The sequence below is a fragment of the Gymnoscopelus braueri genome (assembly GCF_963280865.1).
Source record: "Gymnoscopelus braueri genome assembly, chromosome: 19".
Taxonomy (NCBI): Eukaryota; Metazoa; Chordata; class Actinopteri; order Myctophiformes; family Myctophidae; genus Gymnoscopelus; species Gymnoscopelus braueri.
The window spans coordinates 41,145,870-41,168,319 of record NC_137621.1 but is presented as its reverse complement, the minus strand read 5'-3'; the positions used below and the strand labels follow the sequence as shown (position 1 = coordinate 41,168,319).

The window sequence follows — 22,450 nt, the reverse complement described above, 5'->3', positions numbered from 1 at the left end:
GCATATCTTTGAATATATACATATTTTTTAAAGCACATTTTTAACTCAAGTCTTTGCTTCTGGCGGTCTCTGGCACAAAACATTTTCAGATGGGGGTCCGCGGCCAAATGTATATCAATTCAGGGGTCCCCTGGCATGAAAAAGGATGAAAACCACTGGTATAGACGCTCGAAAAGCCGGGTGCACCACCGGTGGATTCTAACCCACAACCTCTGCGGTGGTGGTGGGCAGGCACGTTACCACGGTGCCACCCGAGCACCGTTAAATGTTTTTCTGATACACAATAAAAGGGAGCTGTTTCACAAATCTTGAAATCTGAATCACATGGACCAAGAGTTCAACACCTTTAATCCCTAGCTATCCGAGTGGATCAGATTTGGATTTTGGGAAGTTCAAAACCAAAAAAACAATGGATTGGGATCACTTTGATATCCGGTCTGTGATCATAGAATAATCGCAGAAAACATTATTTCAATAAGGAATACAACATCTGATCCACTCAGATAGGGATTAAACATTTTGAACTCTGGGCACCATGGGCATTATGTGAGAACCCAGAATGTAAGCAATTCAATGTCATTTGGTTGACCACACGTTCATTAGTGCACAAATACGAAGAAACAAAATGTGGTGTGTGTGTGTGTAAGAGCTCAGAAGATTGTGGGGGGGGGGGGGATAACACAGGGATTCAGCACAGCTAATATTGCTTCAAAGCAAAGTTATGAGGTTTCCAAGTTCAGCCATTCTCAGTTCATTAGCATCACCTTTGCGTCACCCTCAGCAAGGAACAGCCTCAGAACCTGATTAGATTACTTTATTTCATTCTTTGTTTTTTAGATTCCATCTGGTTTGTGCCAAAAAAATTAAAGGGAAAAAAAAACATCATCATCCCCAAACGCTCACATGTGACTATCGTCACAACCAGACCTGATACAAGCTCACAGCGTTGTGAGCTTGTAGATCTGCTATTTTCACTATTATTAGTATTTTTATTTACATTTCTGAATATTTGTTTTTATTCTTGGGGCACTGCAATGCATTATATATATTTTTTAAATATCTTTCAAAGAATGCACTTTTAAATAGGCAAGCCTACTTTATAAAGTACTTCAGTACTTTTAACTGAAGTACAAAAATATGACTGAGAAACTTTCACTCACAGTAGTTGAGTATTTGACCAGGAGTATCTATATGCTTTGACTCAAGTAATGCGAGTATTTTGTCCACCACCACTGTACTCAAGCCAGGACATGCTCATATACTCCAGTTGCCATACTGTACCTGTCTGGATCTCCAGCTTCAGTACTCTCAAGAGGCCATCATCCCCTCCACAGGCAATGAAGCCCTGATCTTTGTTCCAAGACACACATTTCAGATGGGTATTGTTGGGAATGGCGATCTATAAAGACACAGGAGTTAACAAGCAAACTGTAGCTGAAGAAGCCATCGTAACATTACACAGTCTCTATCTTAATCTTAATTGACGTGGTGCAGTGGTGGAAAGTAACTAAGTACATTTACTCAAGTACTGCATTTTTGAGGAATTTTTACTTTACTGGAGTATTTCCAATTTTCTATACTTTTACTTCTACTCCACTACATCTCAGAGACAAATATTGTACTTGTACTCCACAACAATTATTTGAAAACCTTAGTTACTAGTTACTTTGTAGATTTTGATTATTATTACAAAACATACATTAACCATTGTGAGCTTGTAGATCTGCTATTTTCCAAAGATTTTTATACATTTTATGCATTTGAAAACTTGTGACATTCTGCATAACGAGTACTTTATGCTTTTGGTACTTTAAGTGCATTTTGATACCAATACTTTTACATACATTTTGAATTCCAGACTTCTACTTCTAACAGAGTACATGTCTACATTGCACCATTTGATACTTTGTTTTACTCAAGTAAAATGTGAGTACCTTTTCCACCACTGACGTCATGTGTGTGTATGTTTGTTTGTTTGATCGTTATGTTATGCATAAAGCAAGACGCACGTTCGCTCACCTTCTTGCTGAGGTAGATAAACATGTTGGCTGCACACTGATGCTTTAATATACAACCTTATCCACTGTTGCCATAAGCTAACACATAGCATAATGTTCCATTCCAGCTACGATCAGATAGAAACTCAACACATCAACACCTTCGTAAATCCGTGTGGCTGTCAGGAGGGTTAATGATGAGCAGTTAACATGTCTGGAGAACTCATCACTATCCCCGATTTCTTACGATCTTTATGTTTTATTGCATTTTTCTAGTGCTGCATTGACTGATAGCTGATAGCTTCCCTCGGTCTCCCGTGGTAACCGTAAACCGGAAGCGATGTTGATTAACACGGCGTTGTGGTTATTGTAGTCCTTTCTTCCTCTCCAACCTTTCAGCTGGCGGATTTAATCTTCTAGTCCAGGGGTCTTCAACCTTTTCAGGCCAGGGACCCCCAAACGGATGGGTAGATGGAGCAGGGACCCCCTACCTCGTAGGGTAGGGGGGGCTACCACATATATTGTATATTTATGTATACAATTGTGTTTTATATTGCCTGCTCCTATACGCACCAGCCTCAGTAGGTGTGCAAAATAAAAATTCTCTACAAAAAACATACCATGTTATTGTGCATTGTGCCTCCATTTATCTGTTTGCTATGGATTCATGTTATGTTTAAAGACAATTTTACTTTTTTTTTACTTTTTTTTTTCAAACAAAAATATTGTTTAATCAAACAACAATTTCGCGGACCCCCTGCAGTACCTCCGCGGACCCCCTGTTGAAGACCTCTGTTCTAGTCCATTCAATGGTTCTCAAATTGGGGTCCGGGGACCCCCAGGGGTCCTTGAGGGAGTTCCAGGGGGTCCCCAGCTAAATGATGGATAGTTAGGAACCAAATGGACCCTTATGGATCTATAACTCAGAGAGTGTCCAAATGGACCCTAACGGGCCCTCTCAGAGTTAAATTAACATTGATTTTACAATATAAATTGGGGTCCCAGGACTCCCAGAGATAGAAATGCCATTAAATGGGGGTCCATAGCCAAAAGCATGTCAAACCGGGGGTCCTTGACATTAAAATGGTTGAGAATCACTGCTAGAGCCGTAAAAGTCTTCTTTTTGGGGGGTCCCTGGCTTATCTTTTCAAATGGGGGTCCGAGGGCTAATGAGTGTCTACAAGATACACCACAAACACAAGACACCCATGTCAAACTACTTCAAAAACGTCAACTTATCACCAGAAATGCCCCCCCCCCCCCTCCACCACTGTACATATTTTCCTTTTTGATTTACTATTCGTTTATATGATGTTTTGCATAGTATTGTAACTGTCATTATAATGTTTCAATTAATTGAATACACAGGACCCCAATGGACACAAGCCATATTGCTTTCTTGTGTTTAATCCTTTTAGCATGTACTTTCTGTGCTTTGTTTTTGCCAACTGTTAATAAAGTATTCAATCAATCAATCAGTGGGCACCAAAGAAGAGTGGGCACCTCGGTGTTAAATTGATAGTACATTTTAGTCCAGATGTCCCTAGTGCCCACCTATCCTGTATCCGTTACATGTTACATTCTTTCAAAACATTTGAATGCTGACACGCAATAAAATATAGGCCTTTTGTTTTTATCTCAGAAATGTACAAACACACTGCACAATTACACAGATTTTAAACAAACAATAAACCTTAAAACACAAAACAATTATACATTTTTGTTTGTTTGTTATACAGACAGCAACAAAATACAGGGAGGATACATTGAACTGTAATATTGTGTCAACACTCTATATGTCAGACAAATTGCATTGTTTTCCACTGAAATATTTAAGAGCCGCAATATTTAGTGCATTGACAAATGCTTACTGTAATGCCCGGAATCAATGCTATCAATGCTATTTTAAATCCAACACTTCATCCTGGGTCCCCCTGTAGGCTATTATTCCACTTCTCCAGTTCTTTAAATAGTTCCCCTTGAAATAAGGTGTAAAAAAAATAATGTGCAAAACTCTACAGAGAAAAATACGTAACAATTGTATTATAAAAGTAGCACCCAATCTCTCCTTTGATTTAATGATTATCTTGGTTTTACAGAGGTTTAGTCATCAAACAAGTTATAGTATAACATAATTAGACAATTAATTTATATATTCCTACACGTTAACACTAGCTTTGATGTTATTACTGTACATGCTAATCACATACAAAATTATGTGAATGCAGTAATTATAGTGCTGCAAAATAGATACAAGGTAACATCTGAAAGGTTATTGATTTGTTGTCTAAACATTAAACACATACATCTTAAGGGTTACAAATCACATCCACTGGTCATAAGGTGAAAATCCTGAATATGCTTAGTTTATTGTGTCCCTCTTCTTAGAAGTAATGCTGCTGGCCTTCCATCTGGCTAATTCTGTTCGAGATGTCATCAAGTGGACAGATAGTCAAGGAAATACATGCTAGACAGTTTACAACAAATGTGAACTCAAACACATCATGCTATACGTTTAAATGCCACATAGTAAAGTTTAGCAACCACACATAATCAAATCACATTTTAACTTTAATCTAATATTCTAATATTTTTAAATTAAGGCTGCAGTAATGTGATTAATTGAACTATGGAAATGTGTTATTTTTGTCCATGTATCAGAGACAAAAGGATATGTTTCCTGGTCAGTTCTTGTATGGTTGATATTACTTTTTTCTGGAATGCAACCTGAGCTTCACACATGCAGGCGTTCTCAGATATTTCACTTCGCATTTCCTCTGAAAGTCAGATCAGGACAAAGTCAAGTCACATTTAATCTCTTATTGTACACTTCATAGCATTACTGTAAGTTGTATTATTACATTACACATGGGTGATTTCAGTGGACTTCTGGGCACTAAAGCAATAAATTATGGAGACAGTTCCAGGATGATATAAAGGCACAATCTTATGGTATGTGTGGTGTGATTATGGGTTGATTTATGAATAATCAATAATCAATGAGGACTTGACGTCCTTTTATGATATTCATTTTGGGTCAACAGAAAGGATTGCTACAGTGTGGGAATTTGGCATTTATTAGAGGTAAATTAATAGCATAACCATCTTAAAGGAAAAAACTAAGCATTGAACAAATACATCAATTGGAAGGTGAAATTGGTGCATTAGAAAAAGATTCGACAGAACATTATACAGAAGATGTAGGCTTATATCAGGAATTATGCAAATGTACATTTCAATTGAATGGGATAAATAATAAGAAAATACACAAAAAAATACACATCTACCCCTAACCATTAGAAGAGGGAGCTAGAAGATTTTAGAGCTTATGTGGTATGCGCCTGGACCGCTAGGCCAGCAGGCGCCCCTATCAAGCCACTTTAACAAAGCATTAATAACCCTGATTCTCAAGAAAGACAAGGGACAGCACAGACCCATCAAACGATAGGCATTTAAAGGGATACTTCACTTTAGGGCCGGGGACACATTTAAAAAAAATATTAAAAATAAATGAAAAAAGTTATGGAAAATTCATGGCCCCCTCACGCATTAGAGTGTCCTACTAATGTGTGAGGGGGCCATGAATTTTCCATAACTATTTTCATTTATTTTTAATATTTTTTTTAAATGTGTCCCCGGCCCGAGAGTGAAGTATCCCTTTAAGTTGAATGAATGTAGATTGTAAACTATTGACCAAAATACAAGCCAAATTTCAGCCAGGTTCAACCCGTTCAGCAACTAGGCAATGTTATATTACCATACTCATAGCATGGTTAACACTTGGACTTAACGCGTTGTGAGCTTGTAGATCGGCTATTTTCGAAAGAGATTTGGTGTACAGGTAAAAAAAAAAAAAAAAAAAAAAAGCACCAAGTAAGTATAGAGGGTTTAAGTTAAAGCTGGCCTGGACCAGTGAAAGCCATGCTTGCTGCAGGACCCTGTAGCCTTGATTAATATCCAGACCTGATTCATGTAAAAATGGAAAGGACTGGTTCAGTGAAAACACTGACATTCCCTGCAAAGAATAGACACAGGACAGAATCATGCTCTGGGAACTGTGCAACATATTTGGTTTAATATTGAATCGCCCACCTTAAATCCTGTTTTATAGTTTATATTGTCTGAGATTAGACACTGTTCACTCCGCTTTGGAGTAGCATACTCCAAGAACAGAAAGGCAGACCCAGACAAGGAGCCTTTAACAAGCTGTGGAACCCTAGACTGGTATGGGCATTGTTCCCTTTAAGTCATGATGGAACCCATGACAATGAATTTTCTCTGCATTCGTGCCATTATGTCTCCCACCACAGCTCTATCAAGCTCAGTTCAATACCAGCTATGATAGAAAATCTGGAAGACTTCAACAATGCATTTAAATCACACTTCAGCATCGTTTGCCCTTTGCTGTGACAGGGGCTGACACAAACCTTTGGGGGATATTTAGAATCTGACAAGAAATTAGTGTATACAGCTGCAGCCTTGTGAGAAACCTAGTGCCAAGAAGTAATACAATACTTACGTGAGCATGTTCTCTGGTCTACGTTAAGCACGTATCCCCTGCGACACTCACAGATGTATGAGTCACCGTTGTTAACACATGTATGCTGGCAGTTGTGTCCCCGGGCACATGCCCCTGGAACTGGAAAGAGACACTGCCATGTTAAATTGACCAAGTCAATGATACTATATCACTGAAGAAGATACTGACTGAAGACGTTTGGGTTAAAGCCACTCATATCTGGAGGAAATAGTAAGTTAAGTAGGCAATGTATGGGATTTGCCGTAAACCTGATAAATTGCACTAAAGGCATTCTATTGAGAGGACCATACTAGTGGTCTGGTGTGTTTAGCTCATTGACTAAAACTCACGGTATACATTACTGACATTACTTTAACCATCTTCCAAAACATGTCTTTATTTGCTGAAAACAACTAGCCGCTCATAGCTTCAGTGTCTGAAAGTCTAAAATGTATAAAACTGTAATACATTTAATAATTAAAGGGATAGTACAACCCCAAAATGACTTTTTTTCCTATCAATTACACACCCCATGGAGACTTGAATTCATGGAGATTTTTTTGTTTTTGTCGCATTCCTAAGCCAATAATTTGATGACCGGCGGCGGGTCTATTAGGTCCTAATAAAAACATAGCAAACATTTCGGCCAATGTTAATAAATGTAAGACTTTGGCACTGAAGCTATGAGTGTGCGGAAACTTTGACCTCCTCGCAGTTCTGCACCTGCAGCTGGCATCTCAAAAGGGATTGTGTGCGTTGGACTCCTCTGAACAAATTAAAGGTGAACAGGATTGAGTCTGATTGTTCTGCTTTATTTTCCATTGCATCATTGAAAAATACTAGAATAAGAATATTTGAAATTGACTTCATAGCATTCATGACTTACGTGTGGTTTCCTCTCCTGTCAGTGGCTCCCCCTCTTCGTTATCGTAGCCGGCGTAGACTGAGACCTGGTAACGTGTTGCTGGAGTAAGATCCTCCAGAACCGTAGCTGTGATGGCTCCTGGCACCGTCTTCTCAACAGTCTCATCAGTAAACGGAGACTTCCACGTGACCCGGTACTGACGAACCAGACCTGGTTCTTTTTTCCAGGACACCCCGAAACTGGTTGACGTGACGTCTTTGGTCACTAGTTCTCTGGGTGAGCCGACTTCTGTGGGGACAAAGGCAGCATGTCAGCAGTTGGAAACATTCAATGTCAGTACATACCTGTACAGAAAGAATGCAGCAATGGATTAGCACACTGTTTCCCAAACAGTGGGTCGGGGACCAATTTTTATGGGTCACCAGTAAATATCTTGTTTAAAAAAAAACTCATTATTTAAAAACATTTTAAACAAAAACCTTTCATCAATTAAAACAATTCCAAAAATGTTCAAAAGTATTTCCTAAATAAAATAATAATTTCCATTATTTTTTTTTGTTTTTTAGTTTAAGAAGTAGTGAAAATAGCAGATGTACAAGCTCACAACACCCCGCTTCGCTTAGATCTGTTATTTTCACTAGTTTAGGTCCCGGGCAAACCCATTTCTCTTTTGGGTCTTGAGCAAAAAAGTTTGGGAACCACTGGATTAGCATTACTCTACATCAGAGTATTTCTAATGACTCACATTCAGAGATATTTCTGTTCTCAATATTTAATTGCTCATATCATTCATCGAAATACATACTAGTACGCACCAGTACCTTTTGTGGTTTCCATTCCTGTCAGTGGCTCCCCCTCTCCATTGCTGTAGCCGGCGTAGACTGAGACCTGGTAATGTGTTGCCGGAGTAAGACCCTCCAGAACCGTAGCTGTGATGACTCCTGGTAGGATCTTCTCACCGGTCATGCCAGTGAACATAGACTTCCATGTGGCCCGGTACTGACGAACTTGACCTGGTGCCGGTTTCCAGGTCACCCTGAAACTGGTTGTACCGACGTCTTCAGTCACTAGGTCTCTGGGTGAGCCGAGTTCTGCAGGACAAAGATTAGAAGTTGCGGCCTGTTCTTTTTTCCTTTTTTTCTCCCTTCTTTTTACTGATGTATACTTTTTGCACATTTTTTGTTGCCCGTTTTTTTCCTTGTGCCTTATTTGTCATATTTAGTTTTTGTCCGTTTTTTTTATGTGCCGATGTTGTATTTCGTGTTGTCTCTGTAGTCGACATGACTACATCACTGTGGCGTCCACATGAAAAAAAAAAATTTAAAAAGAAAGAAAATAAGTTGCGGCCTGGAAACATTTGACATTACACATATGGAAAGATTAAGGAAATAGGCTAAGAAGAATTCACCTCCTTCAACTATTACTATTTCTGATATTTCAACATTAAATTGTTCATGTAATTCATTCATATTATATTGTCACTGTTGGGTGGAAACCTAAAACCGCGGCGCGAAACGTATGATAAAGTAGGGCATTCATTAACGAAAAAACACAAAAGGTTAGAATATAGAGATAAGAGGTTCTTGCCCGACAGCAACAATATACTAACCATATTAACATGCCATACTGTACATACCGTACATAAATACTCACCAGTATTTTTAGTAGTTTCCATTCCGGTCAGTGGATCCCCCTCTCCATTGCTGTAGGCGGCGTAGACTGAGACCTGGTAACGTGTTGCTGGAGTAAGACCTTCCAGAACCGTAGCTGTGAGGCCTCCCGGCACGATCTTCTCACCGGTCTCTTGAGTAATAATAGACTTCCACTTGACCCGGTACTGACGGACGTAGCCAGGCGCCGCAGCCCAGGACACCCCGAAACTGTTTGTTGTGACGTCTTTCGTCACTAGATTTCTAGGTGAGCCCAGTTCTGTGGGACAAAGGCAGGAGCTTAGCAGTCGCAAACTGGAAACATATGATTTCAGTACACATTATTCCACGGAACGAATGAGGGAATGGGTTGACAATTATTACATCAGATGTGTGGGACCAGGGTTTATTAAAACAAATGGCTAAAATAAATACTTGCTATGCTCAAGGTTGTTGGTGTTAAGCATTAAAATGATTTAGATTTGTATCTACATTTGTGGTGCTGATTTCTCATTCAGATATATTTGAGAAAATGGACTAAACATGAGATGGACAGAATTAACGGCTTTACCGACCACCAGCAGTCTTCCGTCTGTCTCCATGTTAACCCATCAGGGTCTGTGTTTCGGCAGTGATACAATATAATCCCTTTGTAATCACAGACTCTTGAGGAAATTTCAGCAAAACCCTCACAAATCAGCCATAACACCTCTCCCAATGGACCTTCCTTTACAACTGAATCTGAAGAAATCTGAACTTTAAAGGTGTACAGTAGGTTTGTACAGTATGTTGTGTTCAGCAAGCGACATTCTGCAGTCTCCAATCACAGTGAGATTTGAGCTCTCAACCATTGCCTCTCACTAACACATTTACCTCAAAATAATGGTTATAGTCTCCTTTCTTAAAGGTTGATAGGCTAATCCTTGTGGATGACCCGTGTCGCACGTAATCTGGGGCAGCACTTCTGGGGAGGGGAAGGGAGGCGGGAGGGTCCCTTAGTTTTTTGCTTAAGTTTGAGTGTATTCTTTTCATGTTACTCCATTTTGTGTAAAAAATAAATAAATAAAAATAATGGTTATAGGAAAACTTTCTGCGGAGATAATGTCTCATAGCCAGATGGAGGTCTGCCAACGCAAGATCGTTGCAGACATAACATTCTTGCCATCATCATCATTCTTAATGTACCTGCTACCTGCACTCAACTGCTCTCCTATTTATGTAGAGAGATGTAACCTAAAGTATTGATTACGTCAAAGTTGCTGATAAATCTGCAAGGATGAAATGTAGAAACAAATCTGATCTAAACACTAGCACTACTATTTTCATTTGGGAAAATGGTCCGCATTTATATAGCGATTTATATAGCGCCTACAATGTATGTTACATGTCATTCGCCCATTCACGGCAGAGGCAACCTGAGCATCGGGAGCAGTTAGGGGTCCAGTGTGTTATCAAGGACACTTCAACACAAAGCCAGGAGGAGCTGGGGATCAAGCCAGGAAACTTCCAGCCTCTCTACCTCCTGAGCCATGCTACCCTATTGTAGTATAATAGAGAAGACTATTTATTTTGACTATAAGCTTGTATCACGGTTGGATATATGATTTCACTAGCTTGCACCCACTGTATACCCATACTGTTGTTCCCCACCGACTCTTGCTGCCTGACTGAACGTTTTCCTATTCATTCTTCTTCTTCTGTCCCCCACACTAGTATATTATTAAAAGCATACCTCATTATAATTGCCATGCTGTTATGATTACACATTTTTGTATTGCCCTAACGGCATGAAACATCACATGGTGTGATAATAGTTGCACACTCTATGATCAATCTGTGACACAATAGGATAAGTGTTGAATATACAGTAATATGAAACATTGATGCACATGTGGTTGTTTTCCTATTCCTCCACCATCCTAAGCTTCCTTCCTTTCTTTCTTTCTTCCTTTCTGTCATCATGAACAGGAAGATATAGGGATGCTAATCAGAAAAGGTGGCCCTAAAGGTAAGATAGGGAAGTAAGTTATATTTAGCTTTGATTACTGTTATCCATGCTAATTATTATTCTTTAGAATGTATTGATTATAGCATTTCTCCATGCTCAGGTGTCAACCTGACACACCCTTTTGACTGAGACAAATGATCTCCCACACCCACAGCTGCTGCTCATTCAAGCTGAACTCAAACACTTGCTGCCATAAGACAAACCGAAACATTGGTCACAGGAACTGAAGTCACAGACACAGTGCAAAAACAAAGTTTTTCACCCTCTTTGGGGACCATCTATCAGTAATTCATGGATGCTTTGCAGCTCAAAAGGCTACATGGGTATTTTAACGTCCATGTCATAGCCACTTAATAGCCTACATACATTGGTAAATGTATAAGTCATCACTGCCAAGACATGTACAGTATGTTTGCAGTCATGACCCAGGGCATGCATCTGCAGCCGAAAAGACACACTGCCATGTTTAAAGGACGACTTCACCGCTTTTCAACCTATCTTCATATAATTGGTCACTCATGATAAAATGGTAAAAAAAAAATCTACTCGGTCTGTGTCTCAGAGGAGGGCTGTGGACAGTTCAGAGTCTGGGTTCATCACTGACTGCCCTAGAACAACCCAAAACATAATGTCGCAAGAGCTGACCCGAAAAGGTAGGTTATATTTCATGGTTCCCCATAAGCTCTTGCTACAGTACATGTCATGACCGAAGGTTTTTGTCATGTTTCTCCCAACACCAGTCTACTTGAATGTAATGATGTTTAGAAATGTCTGTTTAAGCGGGCAACATAATGGGGCTTCATGAGAAACACTACCAAAACACATTCTATGAAAAAAAATCACACCCTGTGTGAAGTGGGCGGTGTCTTCCTAGCTAACCACAATACTGAATGGAGTCAACCAATATATATGCTTTGATCTGAAAGAGCCACTTAGTGTCAGCATGTGTCTTGCTAGCTAATCACAATACTGAATGGAGTCGATCAATCATGTACAAAAGATAAATACATTTATCTTTTGTAAAACACACTTTATGATGGACAAAACCATAACTTAAAAAAAACAATAAATTCGTTTTTTTTAAGTTATGGTTGCTTATATAGGGCTATGCACATGTGTCATGTGACACTGGCCAATCACATAGGGCTATGCACATGTGTCATGTGACACTGGCCAATCACAGTCCTGAATAGATTGTGATTGGCCAATCACAGCGCAGGATAATTGTACAAACTTTTAGGGCCGGTTTCACTGCCCAAGATATTTGTACATTTTTCCAAATCTCACTTATAGGGGCGGTTTCACCGCCCAAAAAAGGTCAATGATGCTTACGTGAGCATGTTTTTTGATCCTCATTCAAGACATATCCCACTCGACACTGGCAAATGTAAAAGTCATCATTGTTGATACATATGTGCTCGCAGTCATGACCCAGGGCACATGCATCTGAACCTGAAAAGAGACACTGCAGCGTCTTATTGGCCTTAGCCTTAGCCTTTGACCAGTTGCTCTTGTTCCTATTAAAAGTCATGGAACCCATAAACATGGGCCCCATGCCTGTCTGCATCAGTTCAACTTTCCCATGCCTACAGCTCATCCGAGATGATTTTAAACGTGGACTATCCTATACTACTGAAAACAACCCAAAACAAGACCTCCAAAGTTTGCAAATGGTCAATTAAGTATCCAACGCAATCGGAATTCATGGGAAGCGTGATGCACTGCACCGAATCAAAGGCAATCTATTAACAATAAAAGGAGATTCTTACGTGAGCATGTTTTCTTGTCCACATTCAAGGCATAGCCCACTCGACACTGGCAGATGTACGAGTCACCACTGTCTACACACATATGCTCGCAGTCATGATGACCCAGGGCACATGCGCCCACACCTGAGAAAAGACACTTCCATTGTTTTGTCAGGGAATCTCACTAGCTCTTTCTATGGCTAAAAAGGTATTGACTGTAAAATCAATCAGTAATGCTAGGATGCTTTGAAGCTTCCAACACAATTTTAACATGGTCAATTAAGCATCACAGAAGGATCCACTGAGCAGTTATGGAGACAGAGAAAAAAAGGGGGGGGGGGACATTTTCACAAGTGTGTCCAGAAGACAGTCTGCCTCGCCAGACAAACATGAGATGATTTCATGTTTGTCTGTTTCAGTTTCCTTTATAATACGTCATGGAACCTATAGCCATGTGCTCCATGCCTCTGTGTTTCAGATCCATTCTCCCATTTAGTGAAACAGAGCTGATCTCAAGCGTATCCCAGAGGGATAGCGCAAAGTGCATCACCACTCACCGGCTCTTGCTTTCTCACTGGGGGGTTTTAGAGCCATTTTTGTCCAAATGCCAGTTATGCCTGGAAAATGTTGAAGCTCTGAGTGTTGTTTAGAAATGCTCGGTTCAGGAGACAACATAATGGGGATCCGTGAGAAACCTGATACACTGCACCACAACAACAAACAATGAAAAGGTTTGAGACTCTTACGTGAGCATGTTTTCTTGTCTGTGTTTAACACGTATCCTGCTCGACACTGGCAGACATACGAAGCGTCACTGTTGATACATATATGCTGGCAGTCATGTTCCTGGGCACATGCATCAAAACCTGAAATGAGACAATGGCTTTTTTTCTGTTTGGCGTATAGCCTCATAATAGCATTGCAAGAAGCCTGTGCCCTGTGTTGGAGACTTGTGATTGGTGATAGTTAGAAGTAGTAGAACACATAGCCATGTGCTCTATGCCCCTCTCAATCAGTGTCAGTCTCCCACGTCTGCTGCTCACTCAAGCTGAACTCAACACTCACTGACCTAGACCACAATTTCTTTCTTAAGTGTGTGTGTGTAATAAAATAAAACTAATTTCAACCTGGCATCCCTATTTTGGGCATTACGTGTCATTACTGTCAAAAGCTTTCAAAAACATTCTAAAATGTAAAAAATAGGCTGAAATAGCTGATCTACAAGCTCACAATGTATTGCGGTGCGGCACATTGTGAGCTTGTAGATCGGTTATTTTGGCTATTTTCATGTTTTTTTTTTGTTGTTTTCTTACGCCATTTCACAATAGGGGGCCGCAGCCAGAGGCTATGGCTAATTGGGGGTCCTATAGGCATGGAAGGGTTTGGAAATCTAATGTCTGGATGCTTTAAAGCTCCAAAGACCATTTTGAAATGGTCAGTTGCACATCACTGAAGGAGCCCTTTGCCAGTTTGGTGGAAGAGACGCTCAACCAAAACATAATCTATTGAAATCATGTTCTTAGCTATAGCCAACTCGACACAAGTACTTGAAACTTGGCAAAAGTACAACCTGCCATTGTTGACACATTGTAGACAAAGAACATGTGGTCATCTTTCCCTGCATCCTTTCCAGCTGTCCACACTCAATTCCACACTAAATAATCTAGTCAATTACAACCTCCTAAAACATAAGATCACAGTGCAAATGTCCTGTATGTATACTTTAACTTTAAATGTATTTCATTTAAAGTTATGAATGTAAGGGCAATCTGTGGAAAACCTGAGATTTTCCATGACTGCACAAGCTGTCAAAAAGGTCAGGATTCTTACGTGTGCATGTTTTCTTGTCCGCGTTCAAGATATAGCCCGCTCGACATTGGCAGATGTACGAGTCGCCACGGTTGACACATATGTGCTGACAGTTGTGTCCAAGGGCACACGCATCCGGACCTTGAAAAGAAACACTTCCATATTTGACTGGGTTTGCCTGAAGACATCATTAATCGGGTATTATTGAGGTATTAGTATTAAAGTATTTGTTATTTAAATAAAACACTTTTAGATTCCAAAATTATATCAAATTAGGTTTCAAAGTTACTTCATCAGTCATTAGAGTGGGAGTGCAAAAATAATTCACATCAACCACATTTGTGCCCAATGTTTTTTTTTTTCTATGTGTAATGGAAGTTGAGGTAGTTCCTCATCAGATTCAAAAGCTACATTTAATTCGCCCAAAATAATTTTTAATTTGTTGTTTGTGCCATGAGCACATTCACACAGAATGTTAAAATTATGCCTGCGATAAATACTTATATATATATTTATATATATTATATATATTTATATATATTTTTTCCAATGCAAATTAATCACTGATGCATTTTTGGATTGTTTATTCGTCACTCTCCCAGTGTGTAAAAAACAACCACTTGAACCCTAGCATCCCTATTGTCGGGCGAACATTCAGCGAAAATAGGTGATCTACAAGCTCACAACGAATCACAACATGATGGGTTGTGAGCTTGTATATTACCTATTTCTTTGGCAAAGTGATTTGGTGTAGAGGGGGAAAAGGAGGTTTAGATCCCTGGGATACTCTGGTCAAAGAAGTGTAAAGGGTTTAAGTGGTTTAATACGTTAACGTGTGGTTAACTTTGTCCTCGTGTTCAAATGCTACCGTTCAGCTAATTCAAAAGCAAGCTTTTGAATGTGCGTAATTGGTACCATCGCAGTATTAATACAGTGCTGAAACAAGCTGAAAGCCAGGAAAGCCCTTGGTTATAACGCATTGCATTTCTTAGCACTCTTTAGTATAGCGGTTATTAAGTTCTGTTTGGGTGGTGTCAAAGATTGGGGAGAAAGAACCAGATAGATGTTGATAAATCTTGATATTTATAAATGAAAAATAAAAATCTCTATCTTCTAATCTTCAGGACAACTGCTCTATTTACTGGCGTTTTTAAATCCAGTTTCACCCTCTAAGTTCTACTAGTTGCCATTTCCCAGAATCCAAAATCACCCAAATTCATTGTCAGTAACGTGAGTATGAGACAGAAAGATGCAGCGTTGCCAACAGCCTGCAAGCAGTCATATAGGCTACGACATGAAATATTCAAAAGCAACTTTCCTTTTCCTTAAATTTTACTAACTGTCAGAAGAGGACTTTGGCGACATGGGATACAAAGATGTTAATGTGTGTTGATACACTGGTGAGCAAAATGCATAATACTGAATTGTTAATTTAAAAGGCGTTCATATAACTATACTGTACATATTCGTTTTTGTTCTTGCCAATAATCTATCTGCTGACTTGATTGGAAATTGCTAGACCGGCTATCTAATGTTCTCTGATTTAATCTCATATTCTAGATAAATTGACTGGGTCCAGGTTAGTTTGCCTTTTCCTAACTTACTGGTTATTGAGGCTCCATCAGATATTTCAGTCCAAGCGAATGCAGCAGCTGGTCGCCACATCAGGCAGCTGAGCAGGGCGCAAGGCGCAAGGTGAAAGGCACGGTTTAGCGATCAGCGTGAACAATATGAGCATCGCCACATAAGGTTTCCACCATTTTAAAGCCGTCAACTAATCACGGCTGACTCCGAGTTGGTAGGTCAGCCAGTGGTCATAGTTGTGTCTTCTTCTTTAATCTGGTTAGTAGCCCGTCCGTACTGTACACATTTACAGTAATCATCTTGGACACTACAATTAGTGACTGACCCTTTCGGAGGAGTAAACAAGTGGCGGTAAATCACCAGTGTTACCTTTGCACTTGTTCTGAATCCTAAAGAAGAGGACAGTTGACTTTAGAATGGAGATCGCCTTCTATGGTGGTGCTGCCCATAGATTCACGTGTGAATGTAATGGGACGAATCGGACATACCAGTGTTTAGGCCTAATCCGGGGATATCCGCACTCCCCTCATCATCCTTACCACACAAGGTGTCCCTAAATTTGGAAGTGAGCTTCTCCATGACACCATAGGTCTCCACATAGAAGACGTGCTCATCCAGTGGGAGGCTGGCCATCTGGCGGAGAGACTCCATATCAGCTCTGTCCACTCCGACTGCGTAGATTTCAATCCCTGACGCCCGGGCTGCCGCTGCTACGTCCTCCACCTTGTCCTGGGGTCTCCCATCCGTCACTACGATGGCCACTTTGGCAATGGACATCGAGCTAGGGCGCGCTCCAGACTCCACGGTGAACGCTTGGTCCATGGCAGTCTTGATGGCCATGCCTGTCATTGTGCCTGAAGAGAGGGGCTCAATGCCAGCAAGGGCCTGCTTTAGAGCGCTCTTGTCAAAATAGGTATTCAGCAGGAAATCGATCTGCACAGTGCTAGCGTAGTTGACAAGGCCCACTCGTGTAGAATCGGAACCGATCTCCAAGCTGTCCACCAAGATTTGCAGGAACTCCTTGGCCTTAATGAATTCAGCAGGGCGCACACTGCGGGAGCTGTCTATGATGAAAACCAGGTCTATAGGTCGATTCCTACAATTTGTGGTTGCTGTAAGAGACAAAGATGAATAGAGATCATTTTTAAATAAGGAAAAATGCATTGTGTTTTATCATTTCGATTAAAAGTACAAGAGCCTATAAGTGTGCCTTTCTTGGCTGGTAAAATCTGAAATTCAAGTTATATCTGTAACCAAAATAAGCTGAAATATAATATGGCCTATTATTAAGGTCTATTAACCACTTGAACCAAAGTATCCCTATTCTGGGGGGAACGTTCACCAAAAATAGCAGATCTACAAGCTCACCGCTTTACAACACATTGTGAGCATTTTTTCTCCCCGCTATATTTGGCAAATACGTTTGGTGTAGTGGGAAAAGGGCGTTCCAAATACAGTATGTAATTCAGGTCCGTTTTACTAGAGGGTTTAAGTGTTTTCAGAACAACAACAATAAATGGACACTATCCTGGAGAACCCCTCCCACCAGCACACCACCTGTGCCTTGTGCCAGTTGCAATCAGGCCCCACTTAGACTGTGCATAACTGTATTTGTCTTTTCCAGAAGATGGCATAAACATGTCCTGTTCTGCGTCAGTTTCCCATAGCTTCCTTTGATTGGCTCGACACCTTCATTATGTGTTTCAAATGTGCTGCTGAGCCAATCAAATGAAGCTATGATAAACTGAACCCAGAACAGAAAATGTTTATGCCGTCTTTTGTTACTTTCGTTACTGATTGGCACTATCCGTCCTGCATGGACTCTGATGCACTTGCACACAGAATACAGATTACTAGGATGTACACTGCCACACTTTGACTGATGCCCATAAAGGATAACTGTTGAGAGGCAGTTCATTCTATTCACTCATAGACTGTTGATAGATTGTACATTCAGGCCAGATACCCACTGTTGAAGGTCTGCTGAGAGACTGTATATATATATATATATATATTCATTCTCATATTCTCTTTGGATGGGCTGTACACATATGCATTCTTAATCAGTGGTGATAAATGTACAGTTATAGATGTATATTAATTCATATACTCTACATACATTACATGCGTCGACTCATTCAGAGATATATTGCATATAACTGGCCAAAGTGTGTGTGTGTGTGTGTGTGTGTGTGTGTGTGTGTGTGTGTGTGTGTGTGTGTGTGTGTGTGTGTGTGTGTGTGTGTGTGTGTGTGTGTGTGTGTGTGTGTGTGTGTGTGTAAACAAAATATGTAATTCAATTAAAAGGTAGGGTAAGTGATATTTTTGGTTAAAACAAAAAAGAAATTGTCAAAAAGTTAAAGCACTATATCCTGATAGTAATCATTGCTAGTGTTTGTTCAGACAGGGGTCTCCCGGTCTCTCCAGCTCTTTAATAAACAGAAAATACATATTCAGGTAGGTTGCCAATGTCAGCTAATCAGGAGAGAGCACCCATTCATCAACTAAAAAATGTATAGTGTTCCAGTTCCAATTTTATCTGCTCATGTCTATGTGTCATTACTTCCAAGTTCACTTGTTTATCCTGTATCCTGTATGAATTATCTCTCCTGATTGGATAAAATTGGTATCCTGACCTGAAAATGCATTTTCTGTTCATTAAAAAGAGCTGGAGAGACGAAGAGACCCCTGTTACTGAACAAACACTCTATAGCAAATATCAAAATATAGAGCTATTCAATACGTATTTCAACAAAAAGAAAATCTCTTACCTTACCTATAATTAGTGGCCACCATTTTTTTTTTTAATATTATGACGTATAATTTAATGTCATATAGCCTAATCATTATTTTCAATTACGTTTTAAGGCAAGTCCACACCAATACAACTGCCATTGGGGATAATGGTTGCAAGGAGTTGCAAGTTGTTGCATTCATTAGTGTGGACTGCATGCATGGCCTTAAAGCCTATATTTCTATTGCTACAAATTGATACTAACCTGTGAATAGTCAGTCATTTTGAGCATAAACAAGAAGTTGATGGGTAAATGTATGTCTGGTGAGTGACAACAATGATGTACAGTAGCTATAGCTGCCAATGCCAAGCATGTTCAAATTATTATTTACATTATTTCTGACTATTTTCCATCCGAAGCATAGGCTACATTTATACATTTTTTGTACATTTTGGAACAAAATAGCTAATTTAACAGTGAGGTGCCCCACAATGTTTAGGTGCCCCAACACGACCTGTATTCGATCATATCCAGTAGCCCTGGATGCCTTATAAAACATTGGTTCTCAAAGTGGGGTCCGGGGACCCCCAGGGGTCCTTGGGGGGTTTCCAGGGGGTACCCAGAAAAATGTGTTAAAGGTTCGATGACATTCATTTTCACTTTTTTAATTTATTATGTTTTTTGGGGGGTTTTATGACCTCAATTACACTAAAAAAATCTGAACTTTGAACATTCAGTGGATTTTCTGTGGTCTGGGGTTTTCTGAATAATTAGGCTGAAAAGTAATCTGAGCTTGGCCCTTCGACAGTGAGGTCACAGTCGATTAATCCCGCCCACTCTCCTCCTTGCCCCTCCCCTCCCCTATCCTTTCCTTTGGGGGGGGGCGGAGCAGAGGCGATGATTGACAGGCAAAATCCCTCACCAGCGACACCCGCAGGCAAAGATTTCTTTTTTCATTGCAGTTGAAAAGGCTTTAGAAATGTGAGACAAAAACACCTACAGTGAATCACTGGAGTGGAATTTTCAGTTAAAACTTTTTGTACACGTTTGAAGGACCAGGACAAAGACTCTGAATGTGGTGTAAACATGAATGTCATGATACCTTTAATATAGCATTACAATAATTTTAACCACTTTAACCTTTTACACTTTTGGGTAATCAGAAATAGCAGATATACAAGCTCATAGCGCGAGTGCCACGCAATGAGCTTGTAGATCTGCTATTTTTGAAAAATCTTGGAACATTTGTGCAAATCTTGAATTTCTATATTTTTTAAGCGAACATTTGTAACTCAAATCTTTGCTTCTGGGGGGCCAAATACATATCATTTTGGGGGTCCTTGACATGAAAAAGTTTGAGAACCACTGCCTTGTTATAAAACATGTAGGCTACCAACCTCCACGGTCTCGTCCACGTGCACGGTGCGACAGGTGGTTGTTGACAGTGACAGCGGGCTGCTGAGCCTGGATGCTCGGTCCATAACCTTGGCTTATTGTCGTGCGATCGCGCTGACCTGGACGATCAACGCCCTGACCGGTCGTTGCACTGGACAGAACCCGACGATCGTACGCTTGTTCAACCGACTTGACATCTCGGAGAGTCTGATGTTGTTGGCCTCTTCTCGGAGAGAACAGTGGAGACACCGGCGAAATGGGTCTGACCACAACGTGTCTGTGGGGTTGGTGAGGTGGTCCTTGATGATGATGATGATGACCATAACGTGGCTGTGTCCCCTCTGTCCCCGACGCCAGGATGCCAATGGACCAGACAAGTGCGATTATTAGTAACGTCATTTTATGATCTGTTTTCTATCAGCTCCCAGGTGCAAAGTGGGCCCTGATCTGAAGGAGGGGACAGCATTTATATGTCCACAGACACATGCCAATGATGCCATTGAGTCGTGGGTGTTGAACTACCCAATCCTGAGGGACTTGGGGAGGTGCAGTGGAAGGGACATGTTCAGTGGTGGGAAAAGTACTCACATTTTTTTTACTTTAAGTAAAAGTATCAAGAAAGAAATAGTGTCACAAGTAAAAGTCCCAGAATTCCAAATTGACTTGAGTAAAAGTACAAAAGTATTGGTATTAAAATGTACTTAAAGTACCAAAAGTAGAAGTAGGCTACTCATTGTGCAGAATGTCCCATTTCACAAGTTTTTAAATGTTTAAAAAGCTTTTGAAAATAGCCGATCTACAAGCTCACATGCTTGAATGTGTCGCACGCATTGTGAGCTTGTAGATCGGCTATTTTCAAATGGCCAAAATGTATGGTTAATGTATGTTTTGTAATAATAATCAAAATCTACAAGGTAGGCTAACTAGTAAGTTTCCAAATAATTGTAGTGGAGTAAAAGTATAATATTTGCCTCTGTAGTGGAGTTAAAGTAAATTGAGGTATTTGAAATACTCCAGTAAAGTAAAAAATACCTCAAAATTGTACTAAAGTGCAGTAGGCCTATACTTGAGTAAATGTACTTAGGCTAGTTACTTTACACCACTGGTGTTATCCCGAACCCGTCCCAACTTGGGGTGTCAAACCACAAATACGAGGTGCTCCAGTCCAGTACAAAGTCCAGTATTTAACATTTAAATAAAGGTTAAATAAACATAGTCCAAGTAACTGAGATGAGTATTTTCTCAGTTTGTAAACACCTGTAGGCTACTACTGTCTGCCAGAAAAGGGGTGGCCAGACTGGCCACTTTACACAATAACTCTGACATCTAGTGGCACGTCTAAGCAAGCACAGGTTACCCAGATTAAATGGCTCAAACAGGACCCCCATAACTCTGAGAGTGTACAAATGGAACCAAATGGACCCTTATGGGTCCATTTGGTCCAACATGCACAACATCAGCCCCCTGAGTCTGTTTGACCAGAATGCAACAGAGCCTTAATCAGTATTATTGGTAACACCTGTTAAGGAAGTAAGAAGAGGCCCAATTTTTTTTTTTCCATTCCAATATGGCTGCTGTGCATAGAGCCTAGTTGACAGAAGTCCCCAGGTGGTCTATACTAAGCCCCCCCCCCCCTTTTCCCTCTACACCAAATATGCTTATTATGTTCGCCCCACATGTGGTTAAACATATTCCGCAGGCCGTCTCCTTTACCATAAATTGAAAGGCAAGATAAATGGAGGATTGGCACTTTTATTTCAAAGCAAATCATACACACTGTCCCAGAAGCATCCAGTTGCTTTATTTGTAAGATTATACTGTAAACACTGGCTTAGCTTGCCTTAGATTAAATGCAGCATTAAATAAAGGCTAAATAGTAAAAATTCCACTATCACAATGAGCGATGCACCAAAAGATGGATGGTGCACCACCACTTCTACAGTATATGTCAAGTCTAAGCCGTGTCATATTGGCACTGTTCCCATAGATTATGATAATACTGATCATTATGACAGTTTTTATCAGTGGTGTAAAGTAATTAAGTACATTTACTCAAGTACTGTACTTAAGTACAATGTTTAGGTCTTTTTACTTTACTGGAGTATTTCCAATTTTCAATACTTTTACTTCTACTCCACTAC

The 22,450-nt window shown here is 40.1% G+C and overlaps 2 protein-coding genes across 4 annotated transcripts in view; both read right to left on the bottom strand.

Moving 5' to 3' along the window:
* wdr35 (WD repeat domain 35) overlaps positions 1-2,303 on the bottom strand; it is a 44,116-nt gene extending 41,813 nt beyond the window's left edge. For all 3 annotated transcript variants that reach the window (XM_080414913.1, XM_080414911.1, XM_080414912.1), the window contains exons 1-2: positions 2,020-2,303; positions 1,282-1,399 (exon numbers count right to left, since the gene is read on the bottom strand). In XM_080414913.1, the coding sequence (XP_080271039.1) occupies positions 1,282-1,399; positions 2,020-2,043 (142 nt within the window). In that variant the 5' untranslated portion in view covers positions 2,044-2,303. The remainder of the gene's footprint in view (positions 1-1,281; positions 1,400-2,019) is intronic.
* A 2,334-nt stretch (positions 2,304-4,637) lies between these two features.
* Positions 4,638-20,708, bottom strand: LOC308074805 (collagen alpha-1(XII) chain-like; the record flags this gene model as incomplete). The annotated part of the gene is made up of 10 exons (XM_080414304.1): positions 4,638-4,774; positions 6,517-6,636; positions 7,403-7,669; positions 8,203-8,472; positions 9,035-9,310; positions 12,808-12,930; positions 13,533-13,652; positions 14,617-14,736; positions 16,719-17,291; positions 20,312-20,708. The coding sequence occupies 10 exons, from the start codon at positions 20,706-20,708 to the stop codon at positions 4,638-4,640; spliced, it is 2,403 nt and encodes an 800-aa protein (XP_080270430.1).
* Between the last annotated feature and the right edge of the window lie 1,742 nt (positions 20,709-22,450).